The sequence below is a fragment of the Notolepis coatsorum genome (genome assembly GCF_963971535.1).
Source record: "Notolepis coatsorum genome assembly, chromosome: 12".
Taxonomy (NCBI): Eukaryota; Metazoa; Chordata; class Actinopteri; order Aulopiformes; family Paralepididae; genus Notolepis; species Notolepis coatsorum.
The window spans coordinates 86,531,498-86,555,497 of NC_140176.1; the positions used below are offsets into that span (position 1 = coordinate 86,531,498).

Sequence of the window (24,000 nt, forward strand, 5' to 3'; positions counted from 1 at the left end):
CTCCTAATAACATGTGTGTTGTCCTCATAATAACATGTGTGGTGTCTTCATAATAACATCTGTGTTGTCCTCATAATAACATGTGTGTTGTCCTCATAATAACATGTGTGTTGTCCTCATAATAACATGTGTATTGTCTTCATAATAAAATGTGTGTTGTCCTCATAATAACATGTGTGTTGTCCTCATAATAACATGTGTGTTGTCTTCATAATAACATGTGTGTTGTCTTCATAATAACATGTGTGGTGTCCTCATAATAACATGTGTGTTGTCCTCATAATAACTTGTGTGTTGTCCTCATAATAACATGTGTGTTGTCTTCATAATAACATCTGTGTTGTCCTCATAATAACATGTGTAGTCTTCATAATAACATGTGTGTTGTCCTCATAATAACATGTGTGTTGTCCTCATAATAACATGTGTGTTGTCCTCATATTAACATCTGTGTTGGCCTCATAATAACATGTGTGTTGTCCTCATAATAACATCTGTGTTGTCCTCATAATAACATGTGTGTTGTCTTCATAATAACATGTGTGTTGTCTTCATAATAACATGTGTGTTGTCTTCATAATAACATCTGTGTTGTCCTCATAATAACACGTGTGTTGTCCTCATACTAACATGTGTGTTGTCCTCATATTAACATGTGTGTTGTCTTCATAATAACATGTGTGGTGTCTTCATAATAACATCTGTGTTGTCCTCATAATAACATGTGTGTTGTCCTCATATTAACATGTGTGTTGTCTTCATAATAACATGTGTTGTCCTCATATTAACATCTGTGTTGTCTTCATAATAACATGTGTGTTGTCCTCATATTAACATGTGTGTTGTCTTCATAATAACATGTGTGTTGTCCTCATATTAACATGCGTGTTGTCTTCATAATAACATGTGTGTTGTCCTCATATTAACATGTGTGTTGTCTTCATAATAACATGTGTGTTGTCCTCATAATAACATGTTGTTGTCCTCATAATAACACGTGTGTTGTCTTCATAATAATATGTTGTTGTCCTCATAATAACATGTGTGTTGTCTTCATAATAACATGTGTGTTGTCCTCATAATAACAGGTGTGTTGTCCTCATAATAACATGTGTGTTGTCTTCATAATACCATGTGTGTTGTCCTCATAATAACATGTGTGTTGTCCTCATAATAACATGTGTGTTGTCTTCATAATAAAATGTGTGTTGTCCTCATAATAACATGTGTGTTGTCCTCATAATAACATGTGTGTTGTCTTCATAATAACATGTGTGTTGTCCTCATATTACCATGTGTTGTCCTCATAATAACATGTGTGTTGTCCTCATAATAACATGTGTGTTGTCCTCATAATAACATGTGTGTTGTCCTCACAATAACATGTGTGTTGTCATCATAATACCATGTGTGTTGTCCTCATAATAACATGTGTGTTGTCTTCATAATAACATGATTGGGTTGTCCTCATATTACCATGTGTGTTGTCCTCATATTACCATGTGTGTTGTCCTCATAATAACATGTGTGTTGTCCTCATAATAACATGTGTGTTGTCCTCATAATAACATGTGTGTTGTCCTCACAATAACATGTGTGTTGTCATCATAATACCATGTGTGTTGTCCTCATAATAACATGTGTGTTGTCTTCATAATAACATGTTGTCCTCATAATAACATGTGTGTTGTCCTCATAATAACATGTGTGTTGTCTTCATAATAACATGTGTGTTGTCTTCATAATAACATGTGTGTTGTCTTCATAATAACATGTGTGTTGTCCTCATAATAACATGTGTGTTGTCCTCATAATAACATGTGTGTTGTCCTCATATTAACATCTGTGTTGGCCTCATAATAACATGTGTGTTGTCCTCATAATAACATCTGTGTTGTCCTCATAATAACATGTGTGTTGTCTTCATAATAACATGTGTGTTGTCTTCATAATAACATGTGTGTTGTCTTCATAATAACATCTGTGTTGTCCTCATAATAACACGTGTGTTGTCCTCATACTAACATGTGTGTTGTCCTCATATTAACATGTGTGTTGTCTTCATAATAACATGTGTGGTGTCTTCATAATAACATCTGTGTTGTCCTCATAATAACATGTGTGTTGTCCTCATATTAACATGTGTGTTGTCTTCATAATAACATGTGTTGTCCTCATATTAACATGTGTGTTGTCCTCATAATAACATGTGTGTTGTCCTCATAATAACATGTGTGTTGTCCTCATAATAACATGTGTGTTGTCCTCACAATAACATGTGTGTTGTCATCATAATACCATGTGTGTTGTCCTCATAATAACATGTGTGTTGTCTTCATAATAACATGTTGTCCTCATAATAACATGTGTGTTGTCCTCATAATAACATGTGTGTTGTCTTCATAATAACATGTGTGTTGTCTTCATAATAACATGTGTGTTGTCTTCATAATAACATGTGTGTTGTCCTCATAATAACATGTTGTCCTCATAATAACATGTTGTCCTCATAATAACATGTTGTCCTCATAATAACACGTGTATTGTCCTCATATTAACATGTTGTCTTCATAATAACATGTGTGTTGTCTTCATAATAACATGTGTGGTGGCCTCATAATAACATGTCTGTTGTCCTCGTAATATGTTGTCTTCATAATAACATGTGTGTTGTCCTCATAATAACATGTGTGTTGTCCTCATAATAGCATGTGTATTGTCCTCATATTAACATGGTGTCTTCATAATAACATGTGTTGTCTTCATAATAGCATGTGTGTTGTCTTCATAATAACATGTGTGTTGTCCTCATAATAACATGTGTGTTGTCCTCATAATAACATGTTGTCCTCATAATAACATGTTGTCCTCATACTAGCATGTGTATTGTCCTCATATTAACATGTTGTCTTAATAATAACATGTGTGTTGTCTTCATAATAACATGTGTGTTGTCCTCATAATAACATGTGTGTTGTCCTCATAATAATATGTTGTCTTCATAATAACATGTGTGTTGTCCTCATAATAACATGTTGTCCTCATAATAGCATGTGTATTGTCCTCATATTAACATGTTGTCTTCATAATGACATGTGTGTTGTCTTCATAATAACATGTGTGTTGTCCTCATAATAACATGTGTGTTGTCCTCATAATAATATGTTGTCTTCATAATAACATGTGTGTTGTCCTCATAATAACATGTTGTCCTCATAATAGCATGTGTATTGTCCTCATATTAACATGTTGTCTTCATAATAACATGTGTGTTGTCTTCATAATAACATGTGTGTTGTCCTCATAATAATATGTTGTCTTCATAATAACATGTGTGTTGTCTTCATAATAACATGTGTGGTGTCTTCATGATAACATGTGTGTTGTCCTCATAATAGCATGTGTATTGTCCTCATAATAACATGTTGTTCTCATAATAACATGTGTGTTGTCCTCATAATAACATGTGTGTTGTCCTCATAATAACATGTGTGTTGTCCTCATAGTAACATGTGTGTTGTCCTCATAATAACATCTGTATTGTCCTCATAATAACATGTTGTTCTCATAATAACATGTGTGTTGTCCTCATAATAACATGTGTGTTGTCCTCATAATAACTTGTGTGTTGTCCTCATAATAACATGTGTGTTGTCTTCATAATAACATCTGTGTTGTCCTCATAATAACATGTGTAGTCTTCATAATAACATGTGTGTAGTCCTCATAATAACATGTGTGTTGTCCTCATAATAACATGTGTGTTGGCCTCATATTAACATCTGTGTTGTCCTCATAATAACATGTGCGTTGTCTTCATAATAACATGTGTGTTGTCCTCATAATAACATGTGTGTTGTCCTCATAATAACACGTGTGTTGTATTCATAATAACATGTTGTTGTCCTCATAATAACATGTGTGTTGTCTTCATAATAACATGTGTGTTGTCCTCACAATAACAGGTGTGTTGTCCTCATAATAACATGTGTGTTGTCTTCATAATAACATGTGTGTTGTCCTCATAATAACATGTGTGTTGTCCTCATAATAACATGTGTGTTGTCTTCATAATAACATTTGTGTTGTCCTCATAATAACATGTGTGTTGTCCTCATAATAACATGTGTGTTGTCTTCATAATAACATGTGTGTTGTCCTCATAATAACATGTGTGTTGTCCTCATAATAACATGTGTGTTGTCTTCATAATAACATTTGTGTTGTCCTCATAATAACATGTGTGTTGTCCTCATAATAACATGTGTGTTGTCATCATAATAACATGTGTGTTGTCTTCATAATAACATCTGTGTTGTCCTCATAATAACATGTGTGGTGTCTTCATAATAACATCTGTGTTGTCCTCATAATAACATGTGTGTTGTCCTCATATTAACATGTGTGTTGTCTTCATAATAACATGTGTTGTCCTCATAATAACATGTGTATTGTCCTCATAATAACATGCTGTTCTCATAACATGTGTGTTGTCCTCATAATAACATGTGTGTTGTCCTCATAATAACATGTGTGTTGTCCTCATAATAACATGTGTATTGTCCTCATAATAACATGTGTGTTGTCCTCATAATAACATGTGTATTGTCTTCATAATAAAATGTGTGTTGTCCTCATAATAACATGTGTGTTGTCCTCATAATAACATGTGTGTTGTCTTCATAATAACATGTGTGTTGTCTTCATAATAACATGTGTGGTGTCCTCATAATAACATGTGTGTTGTCCTCATAATAACTTGTGTGTTGTCCTCATAATAACATGTGTGTTGTCTTCATAATAACATCTGTGTTGTCCTCATAATAACATGTGTAGTCTTCATAATAACATGTGTGTTGTCCTCATAATAACATGTGTGTTGTCCTCATAATAACATGTGTGTTGTCCTCATATTAACATCTGTGTTGGCCTCATAATAACATGTGTGTTGTCCTCATAATAACATCTGTGTTGTCCTCATAATAACATGTGTGTTGTCCTCATATTAACATGTGTGTTGTCTTCATAATAACATGTGTGTTGTCCTCATATTAACATCTGTGTTGGCCTCATAATAACATGTGTGTTGTCCTCATAATAACATCTGTGTTGTCCTCATAATAACATGTGTGTTGTCCTCATATTAACATGTGTGTTGTCTTCATAATAACATGTGTGTTGTCCTCATAATAACATGTTGTTGTCCTCATAATAACACGTGTGTTGTCTTCATAATAACATGTTGTCCTCATAATAACATGTGTGTTGTCTTCATAATAACATGTGTGTTGTCCTCACAATAACAGGTGTGTTGTCCTCATAATAACATGTGTGTTGTCTTCATAGTAACATGTGTGTTGGCCTCATAATAACATGTGTGTTGTCCTCATAATAACATGTGTGTTGTCTTCATAATAACATGTGTGTTGTCCTCATAATAACATGTGTGTTGTCCTCATAATAACATGTGTGTTGTCTTCATAATAACATGTGTGTGTTGTCCTCATAATAACATGTGTGTTGTCTTCATAATAACATCTGTGTTGTCCTCATAATAACATGTGTGGTGTCTTCATAATAACATGTGTGTTGTCCTCCTAATAACATGTGTGTTGTCCTCATAATAACATGTGTGGTGTCTTCATAATAACATCTGTGTTGTCCTCATAATAACATGTGTGTTGTCCTCATAATAACATGTGTGTTGTCCTCATAATAACATGTGTATTGTCTTCATAATAAAATGTGTGTTGTCCTCATAATAACATGTGTGTTGTCCTCATAATAACATGTGTGTTGTCTTCATAATAACATGTGTGTTGTCTTCATAATAACATGTGTGGTGTCCTCATAATAACATGTGTGTTGTCCTCATAATAACTTGTGTGTTGTCCTCATAATAACATGTGTGTTGTCTTCATAATAACATCTGTGTTGTCCTCATAATAACATGTGTAGTCTTCATAATAACATGTGTGTTGTCCTCATAATAACATGTGTGTTGTCCTCATAATAACATGTGTGTTGTCCTCATATTAACATCTGTGTTGGCCTCATAATAACATGTGTGTTGTCCTCATAATAACATCTGTGTTGTCCTCATAATAACATGTGTGTTGTCTTCATAATAACATGTGTGTTGTCTTCATAATAACATGTGTGTTGTCTTCATAATAACATCTGTGTTGTCCTCATAATAACACGTGTGTTGTCCTCATACTAACATGTGTGTTGTCCTCATATTAACATGTGTGTTGTCTTCATAATAACATGTGTGGTGTCTTCATAATAACATCTGTGTTGTCCTCATAATAACATGTGTGTTGTCCTCATATTAACATGTGTGTTGTCTTCATAATAACATGTGTTGTCCTCATATTAACATCTGTGTTGTCTTCATAATAACATGTGTGTTGTCCTCATATTAACATGTGTGTTGTCTTCATAATAACATGTGTGTTGTCCTCATATTAACATGCGTGTTGTCTTCATAATAACATGTGTGTTGTCCTCATATTAACATGTGTGTTGTCTTCATAATAACATGTGTGTTGTCCTCATAATAACATGTTGTTGTCCTCATAATAACACGTGTGTTGTCTTCATAATAATATGTTGTTGTCCTCATAATAACATGTGTGTTGTCTTCATAATAACATGTGTGTTGTCCTCATAATAACAGGTGTGTTGTCCTCATAATAACATGTGTGTTGTCTTCATAATACCATGTGTGTTGTCCTCATAATAACATGTGTGTTGTCCTCATAATAACATGTGTGTTGTCTTCATAATAAAATGTGTGTTGTCCTCATAATAACATGTGTGTTGTCCTCATAATAACATGTGTGTTGTCTTCATAATAACATGTGTGTTGTCCTCATATTACCATGTGTTGTCCTCATAATAACATGTGTGTTGTCCTCATAATAACATGTGTGTTGTCCTCATAATAACATGTGTGTTGTCCTCACAATAACATGTGTGTTGTCATCATAATACCATGTGTGTTGTCCTCATAATAACATGTGTGTTGTCTTCATAATAACATGATTGGGTTGTCCTCATATTACCATGTGTGTTGTCCTCATATTACCATGTGTGTTGTCCTCATAATAACATGTGTGTTGTCCTCATAATAACATGTGTGTTGTCCTCATAATAACATGTGTGTTGTCCTCACAATAACATGTGTGTTGTCATCATAATACCATGTGTGTTGTCCTCATAATAACATGTGTGTTGTCTTCATAATAACATGTTGTCCTCATAATAACATGTGTGTTGTCCTCATAATAACATGTGTGTTGTCTTCATAATAACATGTGTGTTGTCTTCATAATAACATGTGTGTTGTCTTCATAATAACATGTGTGTTGTCCTCATAATAACATGTTGTCCTCATAATAACATGTTGTCCTCATAATAACATGTTGTCCTCATAATAACACGTGTATTGTCCTCATATTAACATGTTGTCTTCATAATAACATGTGTGTTGTCTTCATAATAACATGTGTGGTGGCCTCATAATAACATGTCTGTTGTCCTCGTAATATGTTGTCTTCATAATAACATGTGTGTTGTCCTCATAATAACATGTGTGTTGTCCTCATAATAGCATGTGTATTGTCCTCATATTAACATGGTGTCTTCATAATAACATGTGTTGTCTTCATAATAGCATGTGTGTTGTCTTCATAATAACATGTGTGTTGTCCTCATAATAACATGTGTGTTGTCCTCATAATAACATGTTGTCCTCATAATAACATGTTGTCCTCATACTAGCATGTGTATTGTCCTCATATTAACATGTTGTCTTAATAATAACATGTGTGTTGTCTTCATAATAACATGTGTGTTGTCCTCATAATAACATGTGTGTTGTCCTCATAATAATATGTTGTCTTCATAATAACATGTGTGTTGTCCTCATAATAACATGTTGTCCTCATAATAGCATGTGTATTGTCCTCATATTAACATGTTGTCTTCATAATGACATGTGTGTTGTCTTCATAATAACATGTGTGTTGTCCTCATAATAACATGTGTGTTGTCCTCATAATAATATGTTGTCTTCATAATAACATGTGTGTTGTCCTCATAATAACATGTTGTCCTCATAATAGCATGTGTATTGTCCTCATATTAACATGTTGTCTTCATAATAACATGTGTGTTGTCTTCATAATAACATGTGTGTTGTCCTCATAATAATATGTTGTCTTCATAATAACATGTGTGTTGTCTTCATAATAACATGTGTGTTGTCTTCATGATAACATGTGTGTTGTCCTCATAATAGCATGTGTATTGTCCTCATAATAACATGTTGTTCTCATAATAACATGTGTGTTGTCCTCATAATAACATGTGTGTTGTCCTCATAATAACATGTGTGTTGTCCTCATAGTAACATGTGTGTTGTCCTCATAATAACATCTGTATTGTCCTCATAATAACATGTTGTTCTCATAATAACATGTGTGTTGTCCTCATAATAACATGTGTGTTGTCCTCATAATAACTTGTGTGTTGTCCTCATAATAACATGTGTGTTGTCTTCATAATAACATCTGTGTTGTCCTCATAATAACATGTGTAGTCTTCATAATAACATGTGTGTAGTCCTCATAATAACATGTGTGTTGTCCTCATAATAACATGTGTGTTGGCCTCATATTAACATCTGTGTTGTCCTCATAATAACATGTGCGTTGTCTTCATAATAACATGTGTGTTGTCCTCATAATAACATGTGTGTTGTCCTCATAATAACACGTGTGTTGTATTCATAATAACATGTTGTTGTCCTCATAATAACATGTGTGTTGTCTTCATAATAACATGTGTGTTGTCCTCACAATAACAGGTGTGTTGTCCTCATAATAACATGTGTGTTGTCTTCATAATAACATGTGTGTTGTCCTCATAATAACATGTGTGTTGTCCTCATAATAACATGTGTGTTGTCTTCATAATAACATTTGTGTTGTCCTCATAATAACATGTGTGTTGTCCTCATAATAACATGTGTGTTGTCTTCATACTAACATGTGTGTGTTGTCATCATAATAACATGTGTGTTGTCTTCATAATAACATCTGTGTTGTCCTCATAATAACATGTGTGGTGTCTTCATAATAACATCTGTGTTGTCCTCATAATAACATGTGTGTTGTCCTCATATTAACATGTGTGTTGTCTTCATAATAACATGTGTTGTCCTCATAATAACATGTGTATTGTCCTCATAATAACATGCTGTTCTCATAACATGTGTGTTGTCCTCATAATAACATGTGTGTTGTCCTCATAATAACATGTGTGTTGTCCTCATAATAACATGTGTATTGTCCTCATAATAACATGTGTGTTGTCCTCATAATAACATGTGTATTGTCTTCATAATAAAATGTGTGTTGTCCTCATAATAACATGTGTGTTGTCCTCATAATAACATGTGTGTTGTCTTCATAATAACATGTGTGTTGTCTTCATAATAACATGTGTGGTGTCCTCATAATAACATGTGTGTTGTCCTCATAATAACTTGTGTGTTGTCCTCATAATAACATGTGTGTTGTCTTCATAATAACATCTGTGTTGTCCTCATAATAACATGTGTAGTCTTCATAATAACATGTGTGTTGTCCTCATAATAACATGTGTGTTGTCATCATAATAACATGTGTGTTGTCCTCATATTAACATCTGTGTTGGCCTCATAATAACATGTGTGTTGTCCTCATAATAACATCTGTGTTGTCCTCATAATAACATGTGTGTTGTCTTCATAATAACATGTGTGTTGTCTGCATAATAACATGTGTGTTGTCTTCATAATAACATCTGTGTTGTCCTCATAATAACACGTGTGTTGTCCTCATACTAACATGTGTGTTGTCCTCATATTAACATGTGTGTTGTCTTCATAATAACATGTGTGGTGTCTTCATAATAACATCTGTGTTGTCCTCATAATAACATGTGTGTTGTCCTCATATTAACATGTGTGTTGTCTTCATAATAACATGTGTTGTCCTCATATTAACATCTGTGTTGTCTTCATAATAACATGTGTGTTGTCCTCATATTAACATGTGTGTTGTCTTCATAATAACATGTGTGTTGTCCTCATATTAACATGCGTGTTGTCTTCATAATAACATGTGTGTTGTCCTCATATTAACATGTGTGTTGTCTTCATAATAACATGTGTGTTGTCCTCATAATAACATGTTGTTGTCCTCATAATAACATGTGTGTTGTCTTCATAATAACATGTTGTTGTCCTCATAATAACATGTGTGTTGTCTTCATAATAACATGTGTGTTGTCCTCATAATAACAGGTGTGTTGTCCTCATAATAACATGTGTGTTGTCTTCATAATAACATGTGTGTTGTCCTCATAATAACATGTGTGTTGTCCTCATAATAAAATGTGTGTTGTCTTCATAATAAAATGTGTGTTGTCCTCATAATAACATGTGTGTTGTCCTCATAATAACATGTGTGTTGTCTTCATAATAACATGTGTGTTGTCCTCATATTACCATGTGTTGTCCTCATAATAACATGTGTGTTGTCCTCATAATAACATGTGTGTTGTCCTCATAATAACATGTGTGTTGTCCTCACAATAACATGTGTGTTGTCATCATAATACCATGTGTGTTGTCCTCATAATAACATGTGTGTTGTCTTCATAATAACATGATTGGGTTGTCCTCATATTACCATGTGTGTTGTCCTCATATTACCATGTGTGTTGTCCTCATAATAACATGTGTGTTGTCCTCATAATAACATGTGTGTTGTCCTCATAATAACATGTGTGTTGTCCTCACAATAACATGTGTGTTGTCATCATAATACCATGTGTGTTGTCCTCATAATAACATGTGTGTTGTCTTCATAATAACATGTTGTCCTCATAATAACATGTGTGTTGTCCTCATAATAACATGTGTGTTGTCTTCATAATAACATGTGTGTTGTCTTCATAATAACATGTGTGTTGTCTTCATAATAACATGTGTGTTGTCCTCATAATAACATGTTGTCCTCATAATAACATGTTGTCCTCATAATAACATGTTGTCCTCATAATAACACGTGTATTGTCCTCATATTAACATGGTGTCTTCATAATAACATGTGTTGTCTTCATAATAGCATGTGTGTTGTCTTCATAATAACATGTGTGTTGTCCTCATAATAACATGTGTGTTGTCCTCATAATAACATGTTGTCCTCATAATAACATGTTGTCCTCATACTAGCATGTGTATTGTCCTCATATTAACATGTTGTCTTAATAATAACATGTGTGTTGTCTTCATAATAACATGTGTGTTGTCCTCATAATAACATGTGTGTTGTCCTCATAATAATATGTGTATTGTCCTCATATTAACATGTTGTCTTCATAATGACATGTGTGTTGTCTTCATAATAACATGTGTGTTGTCCTCATAATAACATGTGTGTTGTCCTCATAATAATATGTTGTCTTCATAATAACATGTGTGTTGTCCTCATAATAACATGTTGTCCTCATAATAGCATGTGTATTGTCCTCATATTAACATGTTGTCTTCATAATAACATGTGTGTTGTCTTCATAATAACATGTGTGTTGTCCTCATAATAATATGTTGTCTTCATAATAACATGTGTGTTGTCTTCATAATAACATGTGTGTTGTCTTCATGATAACATGTGTGTTGTCCTCATAATAGCATGTGTATTGTCCTCATAATAACATGTTGTTCTCATAATAACATGTGTGTTGTCCTCATAATAACATGTGTGTTGTCCTCATAATAACATGTGTGTTGTCCTCATAGTAACATGTGTGTTGTCCTCATAATAACATCTGTATTGTCCTCATAATAACATGTTGTTCTCATAATAACATGTGTGTTGTCCTCATAATAACATGTGTGTTGTCCTAATTTTTTTTTTATCCACTTTTTCTCCCATTTTCTATATTTTCTCCCATCCCAATTTCGTATCATCCAATTCAACCCTCCCCTGTCACGGACGCTGTTTCTTGCCTCCCACAAGCCGGCTGCAATGTGGACTAAGTCATACATAGCACAAGTCCCCTCCGGTACTTAAGGTAACAGCAGTCGCATCTTTTCACCTGTGCAGCTCGATCTCTCAGTGGCGAGGAGTAATGCATGGGAGGCTCACGCTGCCCCCGACACTTCCTGATTCTACTGCGCAGGCGCACCAACCGACCTGTAGGAGTCGCTGTCCACAACGCCCGATCCCCACCCATCAGTTTCCCACCCCCTAATACGGCCAATGTGTATTAGTACGGACGACCAGCTAAACTGAAAGCAAATGTGGGGCGCTGGGCTCGAACTGATGAGCCCAGCGTCTCCAGCATTTCGTGGCGAGCGCCTTGCCCACTACGCCACGTAGCCGCCCCCTGTGTGTTGTCCTCATATTAACATCTGTGTTGTCCTCATAATAACATGTGTGTTGTCCTCATAATAACATCTGTGTTGTCCTCATAATAACATGTGTGTTGTCTTCATAATAACATGTGTGTTGTCTTCATAATAACATGTGTGTTGTCTTCATAATAATATCTGTGTTGTCCTCATAATAACATGTGTGTTGTCCTCATATTAACATGTGTGTTGTCCTCATATTAACACTTTGATCGCCATGGTTAAATTCATAATTTACCATCCCTAGCCAGCTCTATTTGTCTATGGAGAAGTTCCCCTTCTTTGCAGGGCTATAACTTTTTAAATTCTATTGCTAAATTAACATTTTTATGGCCCATTCAATGTCCTATATCCATTGTTCAGGGTGTAGCAACGTTATACTTTTTCATTCACATATTCATACTAAAATATGGTCTAAAGTATAAGTATGTTTTTATCGTTTTCTGCAGCTTTCTCCAGAACTTGATTTATAGCCCCAAATGCATTATATTGATGATCAAATACAGTTTGGTAGCGATCGGTGCCAGATGAAAAAATTTCAACTGGAGGTACTTCTAGAAGTTACTACGTATGATCTGATGATGACCGGATGAGCAGGGGGTCGGTTATAATTCCGTGGACAACGTTATATCATTCACCTAGTGTGGGTCATATGATCATCAGAGCAGTTTATATGGAACACGTTAGAAAATAACGCTGGATCTTACCGTATCTTCCTCACGCCGTTGGACGATCAGCTTGGAGTAGACAGTTTTCGATTATGGGATGTTGATCTAGATGAACCATTTCCAGGTTGTATAATACTATATACGTCCAAATAACGTTGTTTATTGAGTTAGAGCGAGCGATTGATTATCCAGTGTGTCGAGATAGAGTCCGGCTAACGATCGCGAGTGCCCGGACGAAATATGGATGAGCACTTCCTGTTTGGCGCGTCACTTCCTGTTGGCCGATCTGCCGATCGGCCACCAGATGGCGCTCTTGAACCGTTAGAGAGTTGAGTGGAGATCAGCAGTATATCTCAGGACCCCGGAGGAGAAATATGATTTCGATCACAGATTTTTGAAATATTGATATCAAAGACGAGTTACGGCGTCTTCGGCAGAATGAGCATTGCGAGCAAAGACGAGTTACGGCGTTCCCGGCGATTAAAGTGTTACATGTGTGTTGTCTTCATAATAACATGTGTGGTGTCTTCATAATAACATCTGTGTTGTCCTCATAATAACATGTGTGTTGTCCTCATATTAACAGGTGTGTTGTCTTCATAATAACATGTGTGTTGTCCTCATATGAACATGTGTGTTGTCTTCATAATAACATGTGTGTTGTCCTCATATTAACATGTGTGTTGTCTTCATAATAACATGTGTGTTGTCCTCATATTAACATGTGTGTTGTCTTCATAATAACATGTGTGTTGTCCTCATATTAACATGTGTGTTGTCTTCATAATAACATGTGTGTTGTCCTCATAATAACATGTTGTTGTCCTCATAATAACACGTGTGTTGTCTTCATAATAACATGTTGGTGTCCTCATAATAACATGTGTGTTGTCTTCATAATAACATGTGTGTTGTCCTCACAATAACAGGTGTGTTGTCCTCATAATAACATGTGTGTTGTCTTCATAATAACATGTGTGTTTGCCTCATAATAACATGTGTGTTGTCCTCATAATAACATGTGTGTTGTCTTCATAATAACATGTGTGTTGTCCTCATAATAACATGTGTGTTGTCCTCATAATAACATGTGTGTTGTCTTCATAATAACATGTGTGTGTTGTCCTCATAATAACATGTGTGTTGTCTTCATAATAACATCTGTGTTGTCCTCATAATAACATGTGTGGTGTCTTCATAATAACATGTGTGTTGTCCTCCTAATAACATGTGTGTTGTCCTTATAATAACATGGGTGGTGTCTTCATAATAACATCTGTGTTGTCCTCATAATAACATGTGTGCTGTCCTCATATTAACATGTGTGTTATCTTCATAATAACATGTGTGTTGTCCTCATAATAACATGTTGTTGTCCTCATAATAACACGTGTGTTGTCTTCATAATAACATGTTGGTGTCCTCATAATAACATGTGTGTTGTCTTCATAATAACACGTGTGTTGTCTTCATAATAACATGTTGGTGTCCTCATAATAACATGTGTGTTGTCTTCATAATAACATGTGTGTTGTCCTCACAATAACAGGTGTGTTGTCCTCATAATAACATGTGTGTTGTCTTCATAATAACATGTGTGTTTGAATCATAATAACATGTGTGTTGTCCTCATAATAACATGTGTGTTGTCTTCATAATAACATGTGTGTTGTCCTCATAATAACATGTGTGTTGTCCTCATAATAACATGTGTGTTGTCTTCATAATAACATGTGTGTGTTGTCCTCATAATAACATGTGTGTTGTCTTCATAATAACATCTGTGTTGTCCTCATAATAACATGTGTGGTGTCTTCATAATAACATGTGTGTTGTCCTCCTAATAACATGTGTGTTGTCCTTATAATAACATGGGTGGTGTCTTCATAATAACATCTGTGTTGTCCTCATAATAACATGTGTGCTGTCCTCATATTAACATGTGTGTTATCTTCATAATAACATGTGTGTTGTCCTCATAATAACATGTGTATTGTCCTCATAATAACATGTTGTTCTCATAACATGTGTGTTGTCCTCATAATAACATGTGTGTTGTCCTCATAATAACATGTGTGTTGTCCTCATAATAACATGTGTATTGTCCTCATAATAACATGTGTGTTGTCCTCATAATAACATGTGTATTGTCTTCATAATAAAATGTGTGGTGTCCTCAGAATAACATGTGTGTTGTCCTCATAATAACATGTGTGTTGTCTTCATAATAACATGTGTGTTGTCTTCATAATAACATGTGTGGTGTCCTCATAATAACATGTGTGTTGTCCTCATAATAACTTGTGTGCTGTCCTCATAATAACATGTGTGTTGTCTTCATAATAACATCTGTGTTGTCCTCATAATAACATGTGCGTTGTCTTCATAATAACATGTGTGTTGTCCTCATAATAACATGTGTGTTGTCCTCATAATAACACGTGTGTTGTCTTCATAATAACATGTTGTTGTCCTCATAATAACATGTGTGTTGTCTTCATAATAACATGTGTGTTGTCCTCACAATAACAGGTGTGTTGTCCTCATAATAACATGTGTGTTGTCTTCATAATAACATGTGTGTTGTCCTCATAATAACATGTGTGTTGTCCTCATAATAACATGTGTGTTGTCTTCATAATAACATTTGTGTTGTCCTCATAATAACATGTGTGTTGTCCTCATAATAACATGTGTGTTGTCTGCATACTAACATGTGTGTGTTGTCATCATAATAACATGTGTGTTGTCTTCATAATAACATCTGTGTTGTCCTCATAATAACATGTGTGATGTCTTCATAATAACATGTGTGTTGTCCTCCTAATAACATGTGTGGTGTCCTCATAATAACATGTGTGTTGTCCTCATATTAACATGTGTGTTATCTTCATAATAACATGTGTGTTGTCCTCATAATAACATGTGTATTGTCCTCATAATAACATGCTGTTCTCATAACATGTGTGTTGTCCTCATAATAACATGTGTGTTGTCCTCATAATAACATCTGTGTTGTCTTCATAATAACATCTGTGTTGTCCTCATAATAACATGTGTGTTGTCCTCATAATAACATGTGTGTTGTCCTCATAATAACATGTGTGTTGTCATCATAATAACATCTGTGTTGTCCTCATAATAACATGTTGTCCTCATAATAACATGTGTGTTGTCCTCATAATAACATGTGTGTTGTCTTCATAATAACATGTGTGTTGTCTTCATAATAACATGTGTTGTCCTCATAATAACACGTTGTCCTCATAATAACATGTGTGTTGTCTTCATAATAACATGTGTGTTGTCCTCATAATAACATGTGTGTTGTCTTCATAATAACATGTGTGTTGTCCTCATAATAACATGTGTGTTGTCTTCATAATAACATGTGTGTTGTTCTCATAATAACATGTGTGTTGTCTTCATAATAACATCTGTGTTGTCCTCATAATAACATGTGTGTTGTCCTCATAATAACATGTGTGTTGTCCTCATATTACCATGTGTGTTGTCATCATAATAACATCTGTGTTGTCCTCATAATAACATGTTTTCCTCATTATAACATGTGTGTTGTCCTCATAATAACATGTGTTGTCCTCATAATAACATGTGTGTTGTCCTCATAATAACATGTGTGTTGTCATCATAATAACATCTGTGTTGGCCTCATAATAACATGTTGTCCTCATAATAACATGTGTGTTGTCCTCATAATAACATGTGTGTTGTCCTCATATTAACATGTGTGTTGTCTTCATAATAACATGTGTGTTGTCTTCATAATAACATGTGTGTTGTCCTAATAATAACATGTGTGGTGTCCTCATAATAACATCTGTGTTGTTCTCATAATAACATGTTGTCCTCATAATAACATGTGTGTTGTCCTCATAATAACATATGTGTTGTCCTCATAATAACATGTGTGTTGTACTCATAATAACATGTGTGTTGTCCTCATAATAACATGTGTGGTGTCTTCATAATAACATGTGTGTTGTCCTCATAATAACATGCGTGTTGTCCTCATAATAACATCTGTGTTGTCCTCATAATAACATGTGTGTTGTCCTCATAATAACAGGTGTGTTGTTCTCATAATAACATGTGTGTTGTCCTCATAATAACATGTCTGTTGTCCTCTCAACAACATGTGTGTTGTTCTCATAATAACAGGTGTGTTGTTCTCATAATAACATGTGTGTTGTCCTCATAATAACATGTGTGTTGTCCTCATAATAACATGTGTGTTGTCCTCATAATAACATGTGTGTTGTCTTCATAATAACATGTGTGTGTTGTCCTCATAATAACATGTGTGTTGTCTTCATAATAACATCTGTGTTGTCCTCATAATAACATCTGTGGTGTCTTCATAATAACATGTGTGTTGTCCTCATAATAACATGTGTGTTGTCCTCATAATAACATGTGTGGCGTCTTCATAATAACATCTGTGTTGTCCTCATAATAACATGTGTGTTGTCCTCATATTAACATGTGTGTTATCTTCATAATAACATGTGTGTTGTCCTCATAATAACATGTATATTGTCCTCATAATAACATGTTGTTCTCATAACATGTGTGTTGTCCTCATAATAACATGTGTGTTGTCCTCATAATAACATGTGTGTTGTCCTCATAATAACATGTGTATTGTCCTCATAATAACATGTTGTTCTCATAATAACATGTGTGTTGTCCTAATTTTTTTTTATCCACTTTTTCTCCCATTTTCTATATTTTCTCCCATCCCAATTTCGTATCATCCAATTCAACCCTCCCCTGTCACGGACGCTGTTTCTTGCCTCCCACAAGCCGGCTGCAATGTGGACTAAGTCATACATAGCACAAGTCCCCTCCGGTACTTAAGGTAACAGCAGTCGCATCTTTTCACCTGTGCAGCTCGATCTCTCAGTGGCGAGGAGTAACGCATGGGAGGCTCACGCTGCCCCCGACACTTCCTGATTCTACTGCGCAGGCGCACCAACCGACCTGTAGGAGTCGCTGTCCACAACACCCGATCCCCACCCATCAGTTTCCCACCCCCTAATACGGCCAATGTGTATTAGTACGGACGACCAGCTAAACTGAAAGCAAATGTGGAGCGCTGGGCTCGAACTGACGAGCCCAGCGTCTCCAGCATTTCGTGGCGAGCGCCTTGCCCACTACGCCACGTAGCCGCCCCCTGTGTGTTGTCCTCATATTAACATCTGTGTTGTCCTCATAATAACATGTGTGTTGTCCTCATAATAACATCTGTGTTGTCCTCATAATAACATGTGTGTTGTCTTCATAATAACATGTGTGTTGTCTTCATAATAACATGTGTGTTGTCTTCATAATAACATCTGTGTTGTCCTCATAATAACATGTGTGTTGTCCTCATATTAACATGTGTGTTGTCCTCATATTAACACTTTGATCGCCATGGTTAAATTCATAATTTACCATCCCTAGCCAGCTCTATTTGTCTATGGAGAAGTTCCCCTTCTTTGCAGGGCTATAACTTTTTAAATTCTATTGCTAAATTAACATTATTATGGCCCATTCAATGTCCTATATCCATTGTTCAGGGTGTAGCAACGTTATACTTTTTCATTCACATATTCATACTAAAATATGGTCTAAAGTATAAGTATGTTTTTATCGTTTTCTGCAGCTTTCTCCAGAACTTGATTTATAGCCCCAAATGCATTATATTGATGATCAAATACAGTTTGGTAGCGATCGGTGCCAGATGAAAAATTTCAACTGGAGGTACTTCTAGAAGTTACTACGTATGATCTGATGATGACCGGATGAGCAGGGGGTCGGTTATAATTCCGTGGACAACGTTATATCATTCACCTAGTGTGGGTCATATGATCATCAGAGCAGTTTATATGGAACACGTTAGAAAATAACGCTGGATCTTACCGTATCTTCCTCACGCCGTTGGACGATCAGCTTGGAGTAGACAGTTTTCGATTATGGGATGTTGATCTAGATGAACCATTTCCAGGTTGTATAATACTATATACGTCCAAATAACGTTGTTTATTGAGTTAGAGCGAGCGATTGATTATCCAGTGTGTCGAGATAGAGTCCGGCTAACGATCGCGAGTGCCCGGACGAAATATGGATGAGCACTTCCTGTTTGGCGCGTCACTTCCTGTTGGCCGATCTGCCGATCGGCCACCAGATGGCGCTCTTGAACCGTTAGAGAGTTGAGTGGAGATCAGCAGTATATCTCAGGACCCCGGAGGAGAAATATGATTTCGATCACAGATTTTTGAAATATTGATATCAAAGACGAGTTACGGCGTCTTCGGCAGAATGAGCATTGCGAGCAAAGACGAGTTACGGCGTTCCCGGCGATTAAAGTGTTACATGTGTGTTGTCTTCATAATAACATGTGTGGTGTCTTCATAATAACATCTGTGTTGTCCTCATAATAACATGTGTGTTGTCCTCATATTAACAGGTGTGTTGTCTTCATAATAACATGTGTGTTGTCCTCATATGAACATGTGTGTTGTCTTCATAATAACATGTGTGTTGTCCTCATATTAACATGTGTGTTGTCTTCATAATAACATGTGTGTTGTCCTCATATTAACATGTTGTCCTCATAATAACATGTGTGTTGTCCTCATAATAACATGTGTGTTGTCTTCATAATAACATGTGTGTTGTCTTCATAATAACATGTGTTGTCCTCATAATAACATGTTGTCCTCATAATAACATGTGTGTTGTCTTCATAATAACATGTGTGTTGTCCTCATAATAACATGTGTGTTGTCTTCATAATAACATGTGTGTTGTCCTCATAATAACATGTGTGTTGTCTTTATAATAGCATGTGTGTTGTTCTCATAATAACATGTGTGTTGTCTTCATAATAACATCTGTGTTGTCTTCATAAGAACATCTGTGTTGTCCTCATAATAACATGTGTGTTGTCCTAATAATAACATGTGTGTTGTCCTCATAATAACATGTGTGTTGTCCTCATAAAAACATGTGTGTTATCCTCATAATAACATGTGTGTTGTCATCATAATAACATCTGTGTTGTCCTCATAATAACATGTTTTCCTCATTATAACATTTGTGTTGTCCTCATAATAACATGTGTTGTCCTCATAATAACATGTGTGTTGTCCTCATAATAACATGTGTGTTGTCATCATAATAACATCTGTGTTGTCCTCATAATAACATGTTGTCCTCATAATAACATGTGTTGTCCTCATAATACCATGTGTGTTGTCCTCATAATAACATGTAGTGTCCTCATATTAACATGTGTGTTGTCTTCATAATAACATGTGTGTTGTCTTCATAATAGCATGTGTGTTGTCCTAATAATAACATGTGTGTTGTCCTCATAATAACATCTGTGTTGTTCTCATAATAACATGTTGTCCTCATAATAACATGTGTGTTGTCCTCATAATAACATATGTGTTGTCCTCATAATAACATGTGTGTTGTACTCATAATAACATGTGTGTTGTCCTCATAATAACATGTGTGGTGTCTTCATAATGACATGTGTGTTGTCCTCATAATAACATGTGTGTTGTCCTCATAATAACATCTGTGTTGTCCTCATAATAACATGTGTTTTGTCCTCATAATAACAGGTGTGTTGTTCTCATAATAACATGTGTGTTGTCCTCATAATAACATGTGTGTTGTCCTCTCAACAACATGTGTGTTGTTCTCATAATAACATGTTGTCCTCATAATAACATGTGTGTTGTCCTCATAATAACACGTTGTCCTCATAATAACATGTGTGTTGTCCTCATAATAACATGTGTGTTGTTCTCATAATAACATGTTATCCTCATAATAACATGTGTGTTGTCCTCATAATACCATGTGTGTTATCCTCATAATAACATGTGTGTTGTTTTCATAATAAAATGTTGTCCTCATAATAACATGTGTGTTGTCCTCATAATAACATGTTGTCTTCATAATAACATGTGGTGTTGTCTTCATAATAACATGTGTGTTGTCCTCATAATAACATGTGTGTTGTCCTCATAATAACATGTGTGTTGTCCTCATAATAACATCTGTGTTGTTCTCATAATAACATGTTGTCCTCATAATAACATGTGTGTTGTTAACATAATAACATGTTGTCCTCATAATAACATGTTGTCCTCATATTAACCTGTGTGTTGTCCTCATAATAACATGTGTGCTGTCCTCATACTAACATGTGTGTTGTCTTCATAATAACATGTTGTCCTCATAATAACATGTTGTCTTCATAATAACATGTGTGTTGTCTACATAATAACATGTGTTGTCTTCATAATAACATGTGTGTTGTCCTCATAATAACATGTGTTGTCCTCACTGTTACCTGAGGCTCCAGCCATAATAACATGTGTGTTGTCTTCATAATAACATGTGTGTTGTCTTCATAATAACATGTTGTCTTCATAATAACATGCTGTCCTCATAATAACATGTGTTGTCCTCACTGTTACCTGAGGCTCCAGCCATAATAACATGTGTTGTCCTCACTGTTACCTGAGGCTCCAGCCATAACAACATGTGTGTTGTCCTCACTGACTCCAGGCCGCTTCACTTTGTCTGTTTCTGCTGGAACCTCTGGAACCACAACAACAACACAAAACTGTCTCACTGACAACACTTAAGTAGTGCACCTTTAACACTTTGAATGCCAGCCACGACATAACACGTGTTAACAGCCCGCCCCCTGAATGCCCAGCACAACAATTCGCGTGATTCTTTTAATTTATTAGCGATCTGAATTCATATTTCATCAACCGAGTCTACCGTTGGGAAACCAGCCTCATCAGGAGCTCAGATGTGAAAAAAGCGCCCCCTATCGTCTCCCAGATGGTAATGTACCCTTTTGGAATGGACTCAATGAAAATGGATGAGAAAAAAACCTCCGGAATCCACATTTTACTTCTCACGCATGTAACCGGAGATGATCCCAGTCATTGTGGAGCCTCAGAACAGTGTGTAATATGTCTTTACAGTATGTAGCGATGGATCAATAAAAGGATTGATTTTTGGAATTGGCGATCAGGAATTGGAATAATCTTTTTGGATACCATCTGATCTCAGGTAAGGAATCTATTTGACCAGTCTTAGGATAATCAGACCTGTTTTCACGGAGATATAAGATTTTCCCCTATGTTTAGTATGGCTGTTTGGCTGTGCGAGCGATCAGGAAATATATCAGAGCAGATATCAGATCGCCTATATAGCGTGCATACGTACACATATACTATCGATAATCTAGCATTTATTTGAAAACTATTCATAAATAGGTCGAAAAATGAGAACGTTTTTTGTGTATTCTAGAATATTCCGTTTATTATGGAATATTTTTATTTTCCTTGAAAACGAGGGCTTTTCAAGATGCTATAAAACGGAAATGAACCGATAAAAAAACAATCCGCTTCGACAATGTTGACTGGAAAATGAGTCATTGATAAGCGACGGGCAGATTAGACACATAGCCATAATTTAAAACATAGATTAGGCGATATTAACGCTAACATTGAAGTGGATGCTGGGCATTCAAGCACTAAATCGTGCGCCCCCTGCTGGGCACTGAAAGTGTTAACAGCTCTGACTTGACGCCTTTCGCGTTGTGACCCAAATATGGTCATTCCTGCTCACCTGTGACACGCCCGCCGGGCCTATCCCCCTGTTCTTTCACCAGGTGACTCTCTGGAGAAGAACACATTTATTTATCATAAAGACTATCGGGGGAAAAAATACATTTATTTATCATAAAGACTCTCTGAAAAAACAATACATTTATTTATCATAAAGACTCTGAAAAATAATACATGTATTTATCATAAAGACTGAAAAAAATCCATGTATTTATCATAAAGACTGGAGAAAAATACATGTATTTATCATAAAGACTCTGAAAAAACACATGTACTTATCATAAAGACACATGTATTTATTTATTATTGTAAAATGGAGAGTATTGTTATTTGTATTAGAATTAATTAATGAATACCTGGCTCGTATTTGTATTAGAATTAATTAATGAATACCTGGCTCGTATTTGAATTAGAATTAATGGATGCATACCTGGCTCGTATTTGCAGATGAAGTTGTGTTTCATGTTGCAGCGGTCGTCATTCCATTGGTAGAGATAGGCCCCGCCCAAACCAGGATATGCAGTGGGCTGATGGTACATCACTACACAGGCCTCCCCCCCACACGAAGGCTCATCAAAATACCAGTTCCTACACACACACACACACACACACACACACACACACACACACACACACACACACACACACACACACACACACACACACACACACACACACACACACACACACACACACACACACACACACACACACACACACACACACACACACACACACACACACACACACACACACACACACACACACACACACACACACACAACCATCATTACCATGTCTGTCTGTCTGTCTGTCTGTCTGTCTGTCTGTCTGTCTGTCTGTCTGTCTGTCTGTCTGTCTGTCTGTCTGTCTGTCTGTCTGACTGTCAATGTCTGTCCGTGTCTGTCCGTCAGGGGTGTAAAGTACTTGAGTAATTGTACTTTGTTACAATACGTACTGTTTTGGGGGATTTGTACTTTACTCAAGTATTATTAGATTGGTATACTTGTACTTTTACTCAATTACATTTCAGAGAAGAAAAACATACTTTTTACTCCTTACATTTAAAATGCAGACCTACAAAGTACAAATCGTGCAGGTCCAACTATTTTAATTAGTATATTTGTTTCTCTGGCCAAAGTAACGTTAACTTATTAATCCTGCGGTTGCACTTTATTTAAAC

At 35.6% G+C, this 24,000-nt stretch overlaps 1 protein-coding gene across 1 annotated transcript in view; it reads right to left on the reverse strand.

The window, feature by feature from the left end:
• Positions 1 to 24,000, reverse strand: part of chodl (chondrolectin) — a gene marked incomplete at both ends in the record, with an annotated part of 96,522 nt that overhangs the window by 37,568 nt on the left and 34,954 nt on the right. Inside the window, 3 exons of the mRNA XM_084325928.1 lie at positions 21,691 to 21,771; positions 22,819 to 22,869; positions 23,248 to 23,405. Of these exons, the coding sequence (XP_084182054.1) occupies positions 21,691 to 21,771; positions 22,819 to 22,869; positions 23,248 to 23,405 (290 nt within the window). The remainder of the gene's footprint in view (positions 1 to 21,690; positions 21,772 to 22,818; positions 22,870 to 23,247; positions 23,406 to 24,000) is intronic.